Here is a 16,240-nt window from a genome sequence, read left to right as displayed (position 1 = left end):
GATCAAGCGGGGTACACAATGAAAAGGTATATCCATGCTAGGTTTTACATTTACCGGTATGAAGATGTTTATTGGAAAATTGATTTATAGGATAGATAGCCACATTATTAAAAGAGGATTTCTTGAATAGCTTGATCACATCATCATAAGGGGTGCAATCATTTGCATACTTTGCATCTTCATATTTTATTGCTTCTTGGTGTTTCTACATGTGACGTGTTTAAGCTTGTGTCTAGCTTTTCAATAAGTCCAAGTTCATCGAAAACGAAATTCGTATGCATCTTCTATTTTATTTTTGGATTTAGAGATTTTTATCGGTTCTTCATCTTGAGAGGCTTCCGACATGACCACTCTTGGTATTTATCTCACTTTAATTATTATTTTTCTCTGCATAAAGTTTTATATCTTGTTGTTATCTTCAAAACAAGCTCAAAATCATAAAAAAAATGGAGTTCATATGCAACAGTTATTATGTTTTTCATACGATTTTCAGTTTGATTTTTTAATGAAATTTGTATCAGATGCTCGGAACTATTTTTGGATTTGATATCAGTTCTTACGAGCGAAATATTAGCTACTGGCTTATCCTAGCACGAAGGCGAGAAATAATTCCTGATTCATTACCAGATGGAACAAAACTTGTAACAATCACTTTTCTTGAGGGGCTATCAAAGGGTTTTCTTTCCCAAAATCTTTTGAGCATGAATTTAGCCACCATTGTTAACCTCCAAAAGCTTGAGTATTCTCCAATCTCACCAATGATCATTGCATCTTTTGAGGTGTTTGGAAGAGGATATGTAGATCTACAATCCCACCAATACATTCCTCCTCTAAGTGAGGAAAACTCACTGTATATAAACCTTAGTCATGTGTTGACTTTAATCATTGTTCTTCATCTATAATTTCTCTCTGGCATTTGTTGCTTTTGTGGAATTTTAGAATGAAGGATTTGAGCATCCTTGGTGTTCTTGCTTTGCATTCTTCATAGTGTTGATCTTTCCATTACGATTTGTTCGAGTGAGAGATCATTAGATTGTTGCTCTTGGAAGGCGACCTCCTAGTTATCTTGGTGTGCCATGGTGACCTCTGCATGAAATATTGTGAAGAGGCCTATACTTCTCCTTTGTGGAGCTTTGTGAAGTGGTTGTGGACCTTTCCATTCCCGAGTGGAGAAAACGATATCCATAAGAAAAAGGCTCTTTTCTTCGTGAGGGGGCTGAGAGAAGAATGTGAGATTTTGTAGCCTCGCCAGGGGTCCTTCAGGGTTACCCACACCAGGAATGAGTACACTAGTACACACCATTTTATGAAAACCTATCATTTGTTCTTGCGGATCTCCAAGTGACAACCTTCTAAATATGAAACATCGTATATATCTAGCAGCATCTACAACTGTCAACTCTTTCTCATTACAGATCTCAAAAAAGTCAGTAAATTATTTCTCCTCGAGTGGGGTGAAGCCATGCTAGTAATATATCTAGAAGATTTTTTAGCACCATAACCAACCTGCATTTTTCTACCACCGAGGTACAACTCTTTTACATGCAGCATATCAGTCCAGAGGGTAGAATCCATTGTTTTATGCCTAGCACCAAAAATGACTGCATCTCCCAGGTATTTCATTCTCATGAAATCTTTCCAAGGCCTTCCTCATTTTCAAGTTACCAACACCACTTGCACATGAGGCTAATTTTAAACTTTTGATGAGACCACCCTTGTTTCTAGGCTTATAGATTAGCTTCCATCACGCTAGATAATATTTCACTGTTTGCTAAGCACGCATCTATTTTGGGTACCCTTCCACCAATAGACATAGCTCCTCCCATCCAACCATCCATTTATTAATATTTTTCTCCACAAATTTCATCTCTACTACTGTTGTTCTTCCGTCATAGTAGGAGTGTAATGGGCCAGTTTCTAGATTGACAGTTGAATAAATCAGCATACACATCTGCATTTTCTGGGAGTCATCCTGAATCATGAGTATTTATTTTTTCTCAAAGTTTATTTCAAAATCAAACTATAAATGTATGGCAACAACTTCAGGGCCCTAATACCTTTTATATGTCAATTTTAGGAACACTTCAGATTTCAAAATTAGGAGTGGACTATAATGGATTCCGACCATCTCGGGAAGCTTGCACGGGTATCTTAAATGATACGGTTGACCTAATAATAGTATTACCAATCCATAAGTGATTGATGCAATCTTGTAGTGTTGATTTTCAATTACTTATTGGAGTATAGTATCTTTGTGATAATTGCAATAATAATAACTACTGCACAGATTACCCTCACTTCATCAGCAAGTTTTTTGTGGAAGTTACATGCTAGAAGCATATTGTTAAATCTATGTATCATAGTATGATGAACCATATAGACTTAACTTTCGCTAAAATTTTATTTTAAAACTAAAGGTACTAGTAAAGGTGAATATTTTTTGGTGGTATCTTGCTAATCAAGGAAAATCTAACTAAGCATAGGTAGAATGGAAACAAGAAGCGTTACTTTTGTGATAAAGATGAAATAAGAAGAGTTATTTTTGTGATAAAGATGAAATAAGAAGCGTTATTTCTTATCCATTTTGCACGCTTACTACGGTGTAAGGTATTTGTTACTTTAATCTCCCACCTCCGACGAGTGTTACAAATATGTTTGGTAACTAGTTGGGAGGTCTTAGCAACAACCAAAAGGCACAAATCCTCGTGGGATGCACTCTTTGTTGTGTTATTTAGAAATACACAACTAAATTATTTTGACAACAATAAGTTTTAAATTTCTCACATGTTATCCACATGTATGTTCGCCCATATGTTATCCTTAGTTCAACCGGAGGGGCGGGCTATAATAGACTCTAACCATCTTGAGAAGGTTGTACAAGGTATCTTCAATCGATATTTTTTACATAATAGGATTATGCGCAAGTGATTGATATAATTTTATAATGCTGGCTTTCAATTACTTATTGGAGTGTACTCTTGTTGTAGTGAATAAGACTTTGCAATAATAATGGCTGGTTACCCTTTCCAAAAAAGAACAAAAACTACCACACTAACATTCGAGGTGTCAGGTGGGATCCCATCTAGATCCCAAAAATTTGCAAAAAAGGCAAAATGCACTATAAGTAGAACTTAGATGGGATCCCACTTCATGGGCACACAGCGAGATAATTTTTTGCAGTACAAGCTGAAAGTATGAAAAAAAAAATTAAAAAACCATACAAATATATGTATATGTTTGACTACACAATTTCAAGCTGACTACACATGGTTGATGTCCGGACTCCGCCACTAGATGGGAAGGTTTGAATCGTTTCATGTTTACTTGCTCCGCCACTTGATGGGAAGGTTTGAATCGTTTCATGTGGTGAGGGCATCCGGCCGAGCGATGGATCCATCGAAGGCAGTTGGGGGAGACTTGTATAGGATCAGCTCCTTAGCTGAGATCATAGGATCAGTTCATAAAAATCATATTTACAAAAGCGAAAAAATCAGGAAAAAAGTTTACAACATATCTATAATCTGTATTTAGAACACCAAAAAGTTTTAGCTCAAAACTCTATCTACATTTAGAGAAACAAAAAAGACAAATTCTGTTGTGAATAGTGTCAACCTTGGGTGAATAGTATTTCACACTATTCACTCCCAAACTTATCTTTTTTGAATCTCTAAATGTAGATCGAATTTGAAGCAGCAAATTTTTGGTGTCGCATCTATAACACAGATGTGTGTTGTCATTCTTTTTGAGAATATTTGAACATGTTTCTTGTGCAAAAAAAAATCGATCTCATAGATCCTATCTAAAGCGGGATCCTACCCAAGTTATCCCCTTGACTTTATAGGCTGAAAAGCCATGCGTGGTTCCGATGACACTCGTTTAGTGGAAGCAAGAAGGCGTTCAGCGCGGGCGCCACTCGCATATGCTTCACCCAGAGACCCTCAGGCATTTGTGATGGCTGCCCGGCGCCCGTGCGCGGTGGCGGTGCTCGCCTGCGCCGCCGCATTCCTCGTTGCCGCGGTCGGCAAGCCAGAGCGCCCCAGCATGTGGGACCGCGACGTGGTACCCGTCTACCTGAGCCCCGGCGCGTCGCCCTACTGGGTGAGCTGCTACGACCGCAGCAACCCGGAGCAGGACACCCTGCCACCGGCGTGCACGCTCCAGGCGCGCCAGTGCCCCCGCGACTGCCGCGACCTCTGCTACCTGGACTGCCTCACCTGCAAGCTCGTCTGCAGTAAGAACACGCATAGCACTAGTACTTTTCACGCTGCATTCCTCTTGCAGTTCTAAGTTTCTGACCGATCGGATCGATGGTGTTGTATGTTTGGTGCTGCGCTGCTTGAATCGGAACCGCGCGATCACAGTCTGTCAGTCTGTGATCTGAGCGGCACGGAGTGCCACGACCCGCGCTTCGTCGGCGGCGACGGCAACAAGTTCCTCTTCCACGGCCGCAGGGACGCCGACTTCTGCCTCCTCTCCGACTCCAACCTGCACATCAACGCGCACTTCATCGGCAAGCGCAACGAGCAGGGGGCACGGGACTTCACCTGGGTGCAGGCGCTCGGCATCCGCTTCGGCGGCCACCGCCTCTACCTCGGCGTCAAGCGGACCGTCACCTGGAACAGCGCCGTCGACCGCCTCGCAATCACCTTCGACGGCCTGCCCGTCGAGCTCGACGCCGCACCGGCAGCTAGCTGGAGCCCGGCCTCCGCGCCCGCACTATCCGTCTTCCGCACCGGCGCGGCCAATGGCGTGGTGGTGCGCCTCGACGGGCGGTTCCGCATCGTCGCCAACGCGGTGCCGGTCACCGAGGAGGACTCGAGGGTCCACGGCTACGGCCTCACCGCCGACGACAGCCTCGCACACCTCAACGTCGCCTTCAAGTTCCACTCCATCAGCGCCGACGTGCACGGCGTGCTCGGCCAGACCTACCGCTCCGACTACGTCAGCGCCGGGGTCGACATGGGCGCCAAGATCCCGGTGATGGGAGGCGCCGGGAAGTACCAGGTGTCTAACATCTTCGGGACGGACTGCGAGGTGGCGCGCTTCGCCGGCGAGGATCTCGGGGAGGTGGGCCTGATCCAGGAGCCGGCCGACACAATGTGCGGCAGCGGCAAGGGCAGCGCCGGGCTGGTCTGCAAGAAGTGAAGTACTATGGCGCGATAGCTGCTTTTGCGTTCTATACATACGTGTCCGCTGCTGCTACATTTGTTAGTAGCGGTTCTACGTTTGGTTTCAGAATAAATCACCTGCTGTCTGGTGATGTTTTGTGTTGGTTGTCGTACCTGTGTAGGGCAACGTTGAAAGCAAAACGATGCTCGGTGTGTGCCAGGCTAGGATAGGATCGGCAGGCATGGCTCGAGGTTCAGATGCATGCCGACCAAATCTTAGCTACTCCTCGTGGTTTGTTTTTCGATAATTAATTAACGAATGAAGCTTTTGTACTACTCCTTCCACTAAATTAAATTATTTTAAGTTCGACGAAGTTTGTATAAAGATGAACTAACTCATTATATATGTGTCTCTCTTGTCTAGAGAGTGCATTCAGTGATCACATGGGTACATGAGCATGGCCTAAGTATCGTTAGATCAGCGTTGAGATTCATTTTATGTCTCACGGCGACTACACAGCGTCAATGCCTTTTCTGCCTGTTGCCGTATTATTAAAAAACTGACCCGACTTCGTTGTCCTCTAATCATGCCCACTAGCACCTGCACTCCTCCACTTCCTCCCTGAGTAGCGAGGCCATGAAACTCGCCGGCCACCAGCGACTGCCGGCGTCCGCCACCGACCGCCACTCATCGTCCGCTGGAGCCTTCTCCTGTGCCGCCTGGCGCCGCCACAGACCGCCTCTCATCGTCCGCCGGTCGAGGACACGTGATTTGGGACAGGATCTGCCAAAGTGCCGAAGAGAGGAACACGACGCTCCTCCCGTCCGGAACGCAGGATCACTAGCCGGGTACGCAGACGCCGCCGGGGAGCGCCTTCAGGCCGTGGGCTCCAGCCAGTGGAAGCTGCTCACCAGCACACCCCTCTCGTCTGGGATGCGCGCCTGAAAGGAGTTGCATTAGCCGTCGTTCCGCCTCCTGGATTGGATCTCCGTCCTTTGGCTCCATGAGCTGCCGGTATCGGGTCAAGGCCTCGGGGGCTGGGCGAGGTTGGGGGAATCGGGAGGTCGGGAAGAGGAATTGGGAAACGAGACGAAGGAAAGAGATAAGGGGGAGATAAGCGGTGGGTAGGGCCCACGAACTGCAATTAACGTTTACTTAACAGCGTTACACACGTGTCAGACAGGGGATGCGTGCTCACATACCCATCTGATCACCGAGGTTTATTCGATGTTGTCTATATGGGTTCCATAGGTATGCATCAACGGGGAGCTTATATAGATCCCGTGAGATGATATCATCAAGTATTGATGACCATCAAAGTTGAGAAGTGCAAGTTCAAGATAATTGAAGCTTGTAGTTCATTTGGTGATAATGGAATGTGAAGACGCGTTGTAATAAAGTTGTCCCTAAAGGTGTATGGGGTGGTGGCAAGAGTCTTCCCTAAACAACAATGATCAAGTACAACATTCCGGCTTGAAGGAAGTACAAAGTGTCTTCATTAAGATCAAGGGGGATACACAACGAAAAGGTATATCCGTGCTAGGTTTTACTTTTACCGGTATGAAGATGTTTATTGGAAGATCGGTTTATAGGATAGATAGCAACATTATTAAGAGGGGATTTCGGTTAAATAAGTTGATCACATCGTCATAAGGAGTGCAATCATTTGCCTACTTGCATCTTCATATTTTATTGATTCTTGGTGTTTCTATGTGTGAAGGTTTTAAGCTTGTGTCTAGCTTTTCAATAAGTCCAAGTTTATCGAGAAAAAAAAAGTTTGTATCCATCTTCTATTTTTTTTTGGATTAGAGGTTTTACTGGTTTTTTTTTTATCTTGGGAGGCTTCCGACATGACCACTATTGGTATTTTATCTCACTTTAATTACTCCCTCTGTCTATTAATGCATGTCGGTAGATTCGTCTAAGTTTGAATGTATCTACATCCTAAAGAGTGTCTACATACATTTGAATTTAGGCAAACTTTTAACATCTAAAAATGGACAGGGGTACTATTTTTTATTTGCATAAAGTTTTAGATCTTGTTGTTATCTTCAAAACAAGCTCAAGATCATAAAAAACGGAGTTCATATGCAAAAGTTTTTGTGTTTTTCATACGGAAGGTATTGTTGTTTTGGGGGTTTGATTTCCAGTTTCAGTTTTTTATGAATTTTGTACCGGACGCTCGGAACTATTTTTGGATTGATACCAGTTGTTATGAGCAAAACATTAGCTACTGGCTTATCCTGGTACGAAGGCGAGAAATTTTTCTGGATTATTTACCAGGTGGAACAAAAACTGTAACAATCACTTCTCTTGAGGGGTTAACAAAGGGTTTTCTTTCCCAAAAGCTTTTGAGCATGAATTTACCCACCATTTTTAACCTCCAAAATCTTGAGTATTCTCCAATTTCACCAATGATCATTGCATCTTTTTGAGGTGTTTGGAAGAGGATATGTAGATCCACAATCCCACCAATCCATTACTCCACTAAGTGAGGGGAACTCATTGGATATAAATCTTACTCATGTCTTAACTTTATCCATTGTTCTTCATCTCTAATTCCTCCCTAGCATTTGTTGCTTTTGTGGAATTTTAGAATGAAGGATTTGAGCTTCCTTGGTGGTCTTGCTTTGCATTCTTCATAGTGTTGATCTCTCCATTACGATTTGTTCTAGTGAGAGGTCATGAGATTGTTGCTCTTGGAAGGCGACCTCCTAGTTAGCTTGGTGTGCCATGGTGACTCTGCATGGAAGATTGTGAAGAGGCCTATACTTCTCTTTTGTGGAGCTTGTGAAGTGATTGTGGACCTTTCCATCCTCGAGGGAGAAAATTCTATCCATAAGAAAAAGGCTCTTTTCTTTGCGAGGGGGCTGAGAGAAGAATGTGGGATTTTGTAGCCTCCGGGGGCTCTTCAGGGTTACCCACACAAGGAGGGAGTACACTAGTACACACCATTTTATGCAAACCTATCATTTGTTCTTGCAGATATCCAAGTGGCAACCTTCCAAATATGAAACACCATATATCTAGCAGCATCTACAACGGTCGACTCTTTCTCATTACGGATCTCAAACAAGTCAATAATTTTTTCCTCGAGTGGGTTGAAGCCATGCTAGTAATCTCTCTAGAAGCTTTTTTGGCACCATAACCAACCTGCATTTTTCTACCACTGAGATACAACTCTTTTATATGCAACATATCAGTCCATAGAGCAGAACCCGTTCTTTTATGCCTAGCACCAAAATGCATGCATCTCCGAGGTATTTCCTTCTCATGAAATCTTTCCAAGGGACTTATTAATTTTCAAATTACAAACACCACTTGCACATGAGGCTAATGTTGAACTTCTGAAGAAATCACCCTTGCTTCTCGGCTTACAGATTAGCTTCCATCACACTAGATAATATTTCACTGTTTGCTAAGCACACATCTATTTTGGCTACCCTTCCACTAATAGACATAGCTCCTCCCATCCAACCATACATTTCTTAATCTTTTCCTACACAAATGTCATCTCTACTACTCTTGTTCTTCCGGCATAATAGGAGTGCCTAAGTATGTAATGGGTCAATTTCTAGATTTACAGTTGAATACATCAGCATATATATGTATTTTCTCAGAGTCATCCTGAATCATGAGTATTCCGCATCCTTAAAAGTTTATTTCCAAATCATAATAAGATTAAAAAATGTATGGAAGCAATTTCAGGGTCCTAATGCCTTCCATGTCAACTTGAGGAACACTTCATGTTTCAAAATCAGGAGTGCACTATAATGGATTCCAACCATCTCGAGAAGTTTGCGCATGTATCTTAAATGATATGATTGACCTAATAATAGGATTACCAATACATAAGTGATTGATGTAATCTTGTAGTGTTGGTTTTCAATTACTTATTGGAGTATAGTCTCTTTGTGATAATTGCAATAATAATGACAACATGCACCAATATATTACCCTCATTTCATTAGCAAGTTTTTTTATGGAAGTTGCGCGCTACAAGCATATTGTTAAATCTATGTATGATAGTATGATGAACCATAGACTTAAATTTCGCAAGAAGTTTATTTAAAAACTGAAGGTATTAGTAAAGATGAATATTTTTTGGTGGTATCTTGCTAATCAATCTAGCTAAACATAGATAGAATGGAAACAAGAAGCATTACTTTTGTGATAAATATGAAATAAGAAGAGTTATTTTTGTGATAAAGATGAAATAAGAAGCGTTATTTCTTATCCATTTTGCATGCTTACTACGTCGTAAGGTATTTGTTACTTTAATCTCCCACCTCCGACTAGTGTTACAAATATGTTTGGTAACTAGTTCGAAGGTCTTAGCAACAACCAAAAGGCACAAATCCTCGTGGGGTGCACTCTTTGTTGCGTTATTTGAAAGCATCACAATTAAATTATTTAAGAACAATAGGTTTTTAATGTCTCACATGTTATCCACATGTCGGTTTGCCCGTAGGTTATCCTTAGTTCAACCGGAGGAGCGGGCTATAATAGACTCTAGCCATCTTCAGAAGGTTGTACAAGGTATCATCAATTGATATTTTTGACATAATAGGATTATACATAAGTGATTGATATAATCTTATAATGTTGGTTTTCAAAGTACTTATTGGAGTGCACTATTGTTGTAGTGAATAATACTTTGCAGTAATAATGGTTGGTTATCTTTTCCAAAAAAAATAACTAGTACGAACTAACACTCGAGATGTTAGGTGGGATCCCGTCTAGATCCCAAAAACTTGCATAAGAAAGGCAAAATGTACTATAAGTAGAACTTAGATGGAATCCGGTTTCATGGGCACACAGATCAAGCACTAAGGGCATCTCCAACGTAGCGCTCCATTTGGTCCGTATGCGTCCGTTTGGGTAAAAACAGCTCTCATCGGAGGCACCCGTACCAAAACAGCCATCCAATTATGTCCGGTTTGACCCAAATCTCACGCAAATCTGGGGAGCTTTTGCGTGGCCACGGACAAACTCGCGCGTCCTCGCGTGTCCTTTTCTACCCGCACAGGTCCGGATGAACCCCACTTGGCAGCCACACATCCAAACTATTTCTCCCTCCTCCTCCTCTCTCATCTATCTCCATCCCCTTTCTCCAACTTTTGCCCAGCCGTCGCCGGATTGTGGCTCGCCGGAGGAACTGCGCCGTCGCCCATCGCATGGAGTCCGTTGTCGCCGTCTCCTCCTTTTTCTAATCACTACCAGAGGTCGCTGCGGCTAAAACGAACTCCGCTCGCGCAGCGCCTCACCTGCACGGAGGCGGCCGACGCTGGCGAGCTCTACCCGCGCCTCACCTCGCCTGCACGGAGGTGGCCCGCTCCGCGCCTCACCTGCACGGAGGCGGCCGTCGCTGGCGAGCTCCGCCCGCACAGCTGTAGGGCCAGGCCACCTCGCGCCTTGGGCCGCACCTCGCCCCGACGCGAGCAAGGCCGCTGCGAGCTGCGCGTCGCGTCGACGCTGCCCCATGCCGCGCCGTCCTGGCCCCTGCCGCCGCGGAGCCTGGCCCCGGTGAATGGATCGTAGCGAACAAGAGGGGGGGTGAAAGGTTGCTACGTCAAGTTTTAGTCTTTTTCAATTTTAGTGCAATGGAAGGTAAAGACGATTGCTTTAGTGGTGTTGGTGATCCTACAATGATCCTAGAACAAGTGCAACAAGCAAAGGAACAACACAAGATAGTAAGAGTAAGGAGCGGGACAACCGGAAGGCGCGGAGACGAGGCGAGGTTTGTTTCCCGCAGTTCCTCCCACAAAAGGGAGTACGTCTGCGTTGAGGAGGTGCTAGCCTCACACAAGAGGCTAGACGGCCACACCACGAAGGAAGGCCTCACCTTCTTCCTCGAGAGAGCTCCACAAAGGGGCTCCCCTTCTCCACTAAGGCACCGGTCGAGGCGGTGATTCCTTCACAAGGTTGGGGCGAGCTCCACACCACAAGGAGGCTCCCAACAACCCATGGAGCTAGTACAACACCAAGCTAGCCTCCATGGATGCACTTCCTCCAATGTCCCACAATAGGAACCCTAACACCAAGCTCCACTAAGGAATAGCAAGTATTGGTGAAATCTCTCTTGGTAGAACTATAGATCGGGGTCTCCTCCACCACTCCTCAAAATTTGGGCAAGATTGGTTGGATGGTTGGGGAGATCCTCAAGGATTAAGCTCAGCAACAATGGAGGAGAGAGAGAGAAGAGATAAAAACGAGTTGGGGAAGAAGGGGCCCTTAAATAGGCTCCTCCAAATCCAACCGTTATGTCCAGTTTTCGCCTAAGCGGTACTACCGCTTTTGGGAAGCGGTACTACCGCCCTGAGTTCAAAATCCTCAGATCTGGTCCACGTGGACGCAGAGCGGTACTACCGCTCGAGGTACCGCAACAGGGTCCAAACCTTACTGGACTCGAAGCGATACCGGAGCGGTACCAGAGCGGTACTGCCGTAACTAGTTACGGTACCTGGGCGGTACCGTGGGCGGTACTACCGCTCGTGAGCGGTACTACCGCCCCAGGTACTGCAGAGGTACCGCAACTCGTATTCTGGGTCAATCAGCACAGAACTCAGAGCGGTACCGTGGGGCGGTACCTATAGGGGTAGCGGTACTACCGCTATAGGTACCGGTAGTACCGGCCTGGCTAAAACTGGTTTTCTCCCTTTTTCTCTCCAGCCATGTCACCTCGCGATACACACACAAAACCAGTAAAACCTATAAACTACGCTTCAGTCTTCCGATCTTGACGTGTCCAGCGAGGTCACCGTGTACTTGCAAATCTAATAATAATACTCAAGGCACACGGTGAGATTACTCAAGTGTTGTCATCAAACATACAAAACCCGGGGTTTAGACTTTGCTCTTTCAATCTCCCCCTTTTTGGTGTTTGATGACAACACAAGACTTTACAATAACATACGATATTATGATGAGGTACTTAGATTTGCAAAAGCTCGACGGAGCTCCCCCTAAACATGTGCATATTATGAATATGTATTTGAATACAAATACACATGTTCTAGAGGCATCACTCCCCCTAGTTTTTACAAACCAAGCACATATGCAACACGGATAATTGACATGTTCAAATAGCATATGCACAATATGGAGGCAACAAAAGATCATGTAAGGAGATTTGGGTGAAGTTATCATACCATAGCCTTGAGAATACCCAAACTCACGTAAGATACCTCCATAGAGTTGTTGATGTAGCCAAAAGACAAGATAAGAAACTAGGATCACAAGGCTACAAACAACAAAGGTCCCCATCCACATAGGAACTTCTCCCCCTTTGGCATCGGAACACCAAAAAGAAGGGTAAAGAAACTAGAAGGATGGAGAAAAAGAACATACAACCAAGCTTGCAAAAACCAAAAGGGAAAACAAGCTTGAATGAGGTTCTCCAAAAACATGAAGAAAAAGATAGCAAAGAAGAAGGACAAAAAGAAGGTCACAAAGAAACACAAAGAACCGAAAAACTCCTCAAAGAGGAGGTTGGTGGCCGAAGCCACCGTGTAAGAGTGTAGTAGTGTGAGGTCGCGTAGATGTATCTAGGACTCACGACTACAACTCAACATGAAGCTCATTAGTCACTTATTTGACAAATAGCATATGTTTTGGATTTCTTTATGCATTATGGGGGGAGGGATAGCTCAATAAGTTTAAACCGCACTCCCTCTATGTTCATGTGTGCCTTTCATCTAGATATAGTTTGAGAGTGGTATGTGCGCACGACGGTCAAGCAAAGTTCGACGGATCAATGATATTTAGCTCATGCCTCAACTCAATGAAACGCTTCTCGTCCAAAGGCTTCGTGAAGATGTCCGCCAATTGCTCCTTGGTGCCAATGAAGGATAGAACAATATCTCCACGTGCAATGTGGTCCCGGATGAAGTGGTTCCTTGTCTCAATGTGATTCGTCTTGCCATGAAGAACCGGATTGTAGGCGATCTTGATTGCGCTCTCATTGTCACACAAAAGAGACACCTTGCTATACTCGAGTCCATAATCCCGCAAGGTTTGCCTCACCCACAAGATTTGAGCACAACTACTTGCCGCGGCAACATACTCGGCTTCCGCGGTGGAGACGGAGACACAATTTTTCTTCTTCGAGGACCAACACACCAAGGATCTTCCAAGAAAGTGACAAGCTCCGTATGTATACTTCCTATCAACCTTGTCGCCCGCCCAATCGGAGTCGGTGAAGCCAACCAAAGAAAAGTCCGTGTCCTTTGGGTACCATAGTCCGAAGTGTGGGGTATCAACTAAATATCGAAAGATCCTTTTGACCGCCACAACGTGGCTTTCCTTCGGGCTTGCTTGAAACCGTGCACACATACCAACGCTTAACATTATATCCGGGCGAGAGGCACAAAGGTAGAGAAGCGAACCTATCATCGAACGGTAAAGCTTGGGATCCACCGTCTTGCCGGTCTCGTCAAGAGAGAGTTGACACTTGAGATGCATTGGAGTTCCAATCCCCTTGGCGTCCTTCATGTCGAAGCGCTTGAGCATGTCTTGGAGATACTTTTCTTGATTGATGAAGGTGCCTTGTGCCATTTGCTTGATCTCAAACCCGAGAAAGTACTTGAGTTCACCCATCATTGACATCTCAAACCTATTTGTCATCAACATAGCAAACTCATCATTGAATTCTGTGTTAGTTGAGCCAAATATGATGTCATCTACATAGAGTTGGCATACGAAAAGCTCCCCATTGACTTTCTTAGTAAAAAGAGTGGGATCGATTTTCCCCACTTCGAAACCACGGTCTTCAAGCAACTCCTTTAGATGCTCATACCAAGCTCTAGGAGCTTGCTTGAGTCCATATAGGGCCTTTTTGAGCTTGAAGACATGGTCCGGGAAATGGGGGTCCTCAAATCCGGGGGTTGCTTCACATACACCTCCTCATGTAGAGGACCATTAAGAAAAGCACTCTTAACATCCATTTGTTGCAACTTGAAGCCATGATGAGAGGCAAAGGCCAAAAGGATACGGATGGACTCAAGCCTTGCAACGGGTGCAAAGGTTTCACCAAAGTCCACGCCTTCAACTTGAGAATAGCCTTGTGCCACCAATCTTGCTTTGTTGCGGATGACCATGCCATGTTCATCTTGCTTGTTCTTGAAGACCCATTTGGTGCCGATAACATTGCGGCAATGATCGGGTCGCTTCATAAGAGTCCACACATCATTCCTCTTGAAGTTGTTGAGTTCCTCTTGCATTGCATTCAGCCAATCGGGATCTTCAAGAGCTTCATTAACTTTGAGTGGTTCCACCATAGAGACAAAGGCGTGGTGCTCACAAAAGTTAGCTAGTTGCGTCCGGGTGGTTACTTTGCTCTTTAGATCACCAATGACATTACTCAAAGAATGGGACTTGAGGCGCAAGTGTCTTGCAATAGGATCTTCACGGCGAGTGACGGCTAAAGGAGTAGATTCTTGTGGGTCCTCTTGGCTTTCATCACAGTTTAGGTCCTCGCCTTGACCTTCATTGTTGTTGAAGTGGGCATCATCATCATCATGAGATCCGGATGACTCGGAGGTATTAGGAATGGTATTGTCCATAAAGATCATCCCCGAACCACTTGGAGAAGAACTTGAAGCTTGGCCTTGGTCACTTGATGTTGGTTGTTGTTGTAGATGAGCTTGTGGTGAATGTTTTTCTTGAGCTTGTTGAGGTGAACTTGTACTTGATTGTTGTTGTAGATGTTGGGGTTGAACTTGAGGTTGTTGTAGAGGTTGGCTTGCATTTGAAAGATCAACGGAAGAAGCTTGGCCTTGTGGTGTAGATGGCTCCACTTGAGTGGAGCTTGGTGTTGGATTCTTTCTTCGCCGAGGAAGTCATCCAAAGTATAGTTCTTGAACTCCGTTCCATTGTCGCTTCTTATTGCAAGGATCTTGTTGTCGTACTTGCGTTGAACTTGATTGGCAAACTCCATCATGGTCCGTTGAGTCTCACTCTTGTACTTGAAGAAGAATACCCAACAATAGCGTGAATAGTCATCAACAATGACGAGGCAATACTTCTTTCCTCCAAGACTTTTATGAGACGGTGGACCGAAGAGATCAACATGTAAGAGCTCCAAGCATCTTGTGGTAGAGATGATAGTCTTGGCCTTGTGAGGAGCTCCATGCATTTTTCCTTGTACGTAAGCCCTACAAACACGATCTTTACAAAAAGAGACATCTTCTTTTAGTCCGAGAATGTGGCCACCCTTGTGGAGACTTTGCAAAGTCCTCATGTTGACATGGGCTAGTCGGCGATGCCATAACCAACCCTTGTCACCTTTGGCGAATAGGCAAAGAGCGGAAGATGTTGTCTTTCCGGAGAAGTCAACAACATATAATCCGTTCTCTGCATATCCAACAAAAGCTACACGGAGTGTCTTGCTCCACAAGAGGACCACCATATGTTCATCAAAGAAAGTACATAGACCCATTCGAGCAATTTGATGAACGGAGAGTAAGTTGTAACCAAGGGTCTCGACAAGGAGGACATGCACAAGTGAGATGTCGGGTGTTACCACCACCTTGCCAAGACCCAATACCTTAGAGCACGTGTTTTCGCCATATGATACGGTAGAGTGAGAAGGCTCGAGGTCAACAACAATATTCTTGCTTCCGGTCATATGACTTGTGGCTCCACTATCAACCACCCATTTAGCGCCAACGGAAGCATAGTCCTACAAGGAATCAAGTCTTGGATTTAGGTACCCATTTTTCAATGGGTCCTAGCATGTTAGTAACAAGGGGTTTGGGAACCCAAATAGTCCAATCAACATTGTCCTCTTGAGGACCAATAAAGCGAGCACGAATATGTCCATAGTAATCAACAAAAAGAACATGAGAAGGGTTGTTAGAGCCGGCAAAACCCTTCGAGGCGGAGTTGGGTACTCCATCCCTTCTTGAGCTAGCATCGCTCTCCTCAAGGTTGATCTCCATGTTCTCCTTGTTCTTCTTCTTCTTGGTCCTTGATGCGTGTAGTTGACACGTCCGTTGGGAACCCCAAGAGGAAGGTGTGATGCGCACAGCGGCAAGTTTCCCTCAGTAAGAAACCAAGGTTTAATCGAACCAGTAGGAGTCAAGAAGCACGTTGAAGGTTGATGGCGGCGGGATGTAGTGCGGCACAACAC

At 44.6% G+C, this 16,240-nt stretch overlaps 1 protein-coding gene across 1 annotated transcript; it reads left to right on the top strand.

The window, feature by feature from the left end:
• Positions 1 to 3,951: 3,951 nt before the first annotated feature.
• LOC124670595 lies at positions 3,952 to 5,145 on the top strand. Its single transcript, XM_047207079.1, has 2 exons — positions 3,952 to 4,231; positions 4,370 to 5,145. The coding sequence occupies exons 1-2, from the start codon at positions 3,952 to 3,954 to the stop codon at positions 5,143 to 5,145; spliced, it is 1,056 nt and encodes a 351-aa protein (XP_047063035.1).
• The last annotated feature ends 11,095 nt before the right edge of the window (positions 5,146 to 16,240 follow it).

The sequence above is a fragment of the Lolium rigidum genome, chromosome 7 (assembly GCF_022539505.1).
Source record: "Lolium rigidum isolate FL_2022 chromosome 7, APGP_CSIRO_Lrig_0.1, whole genome shotgun sequence".
NCBI lineage: Eukaryota > Viridiplantae > Streptophyta > Magnoliopsida > Poales > Poaceae > Lolium > Lolium rigidum.
The sequence above is the reverse complement of the archived record's forward strand: the minus strand, read 5'-3'. Positions and strand labels throughout refer to the sequence as shown.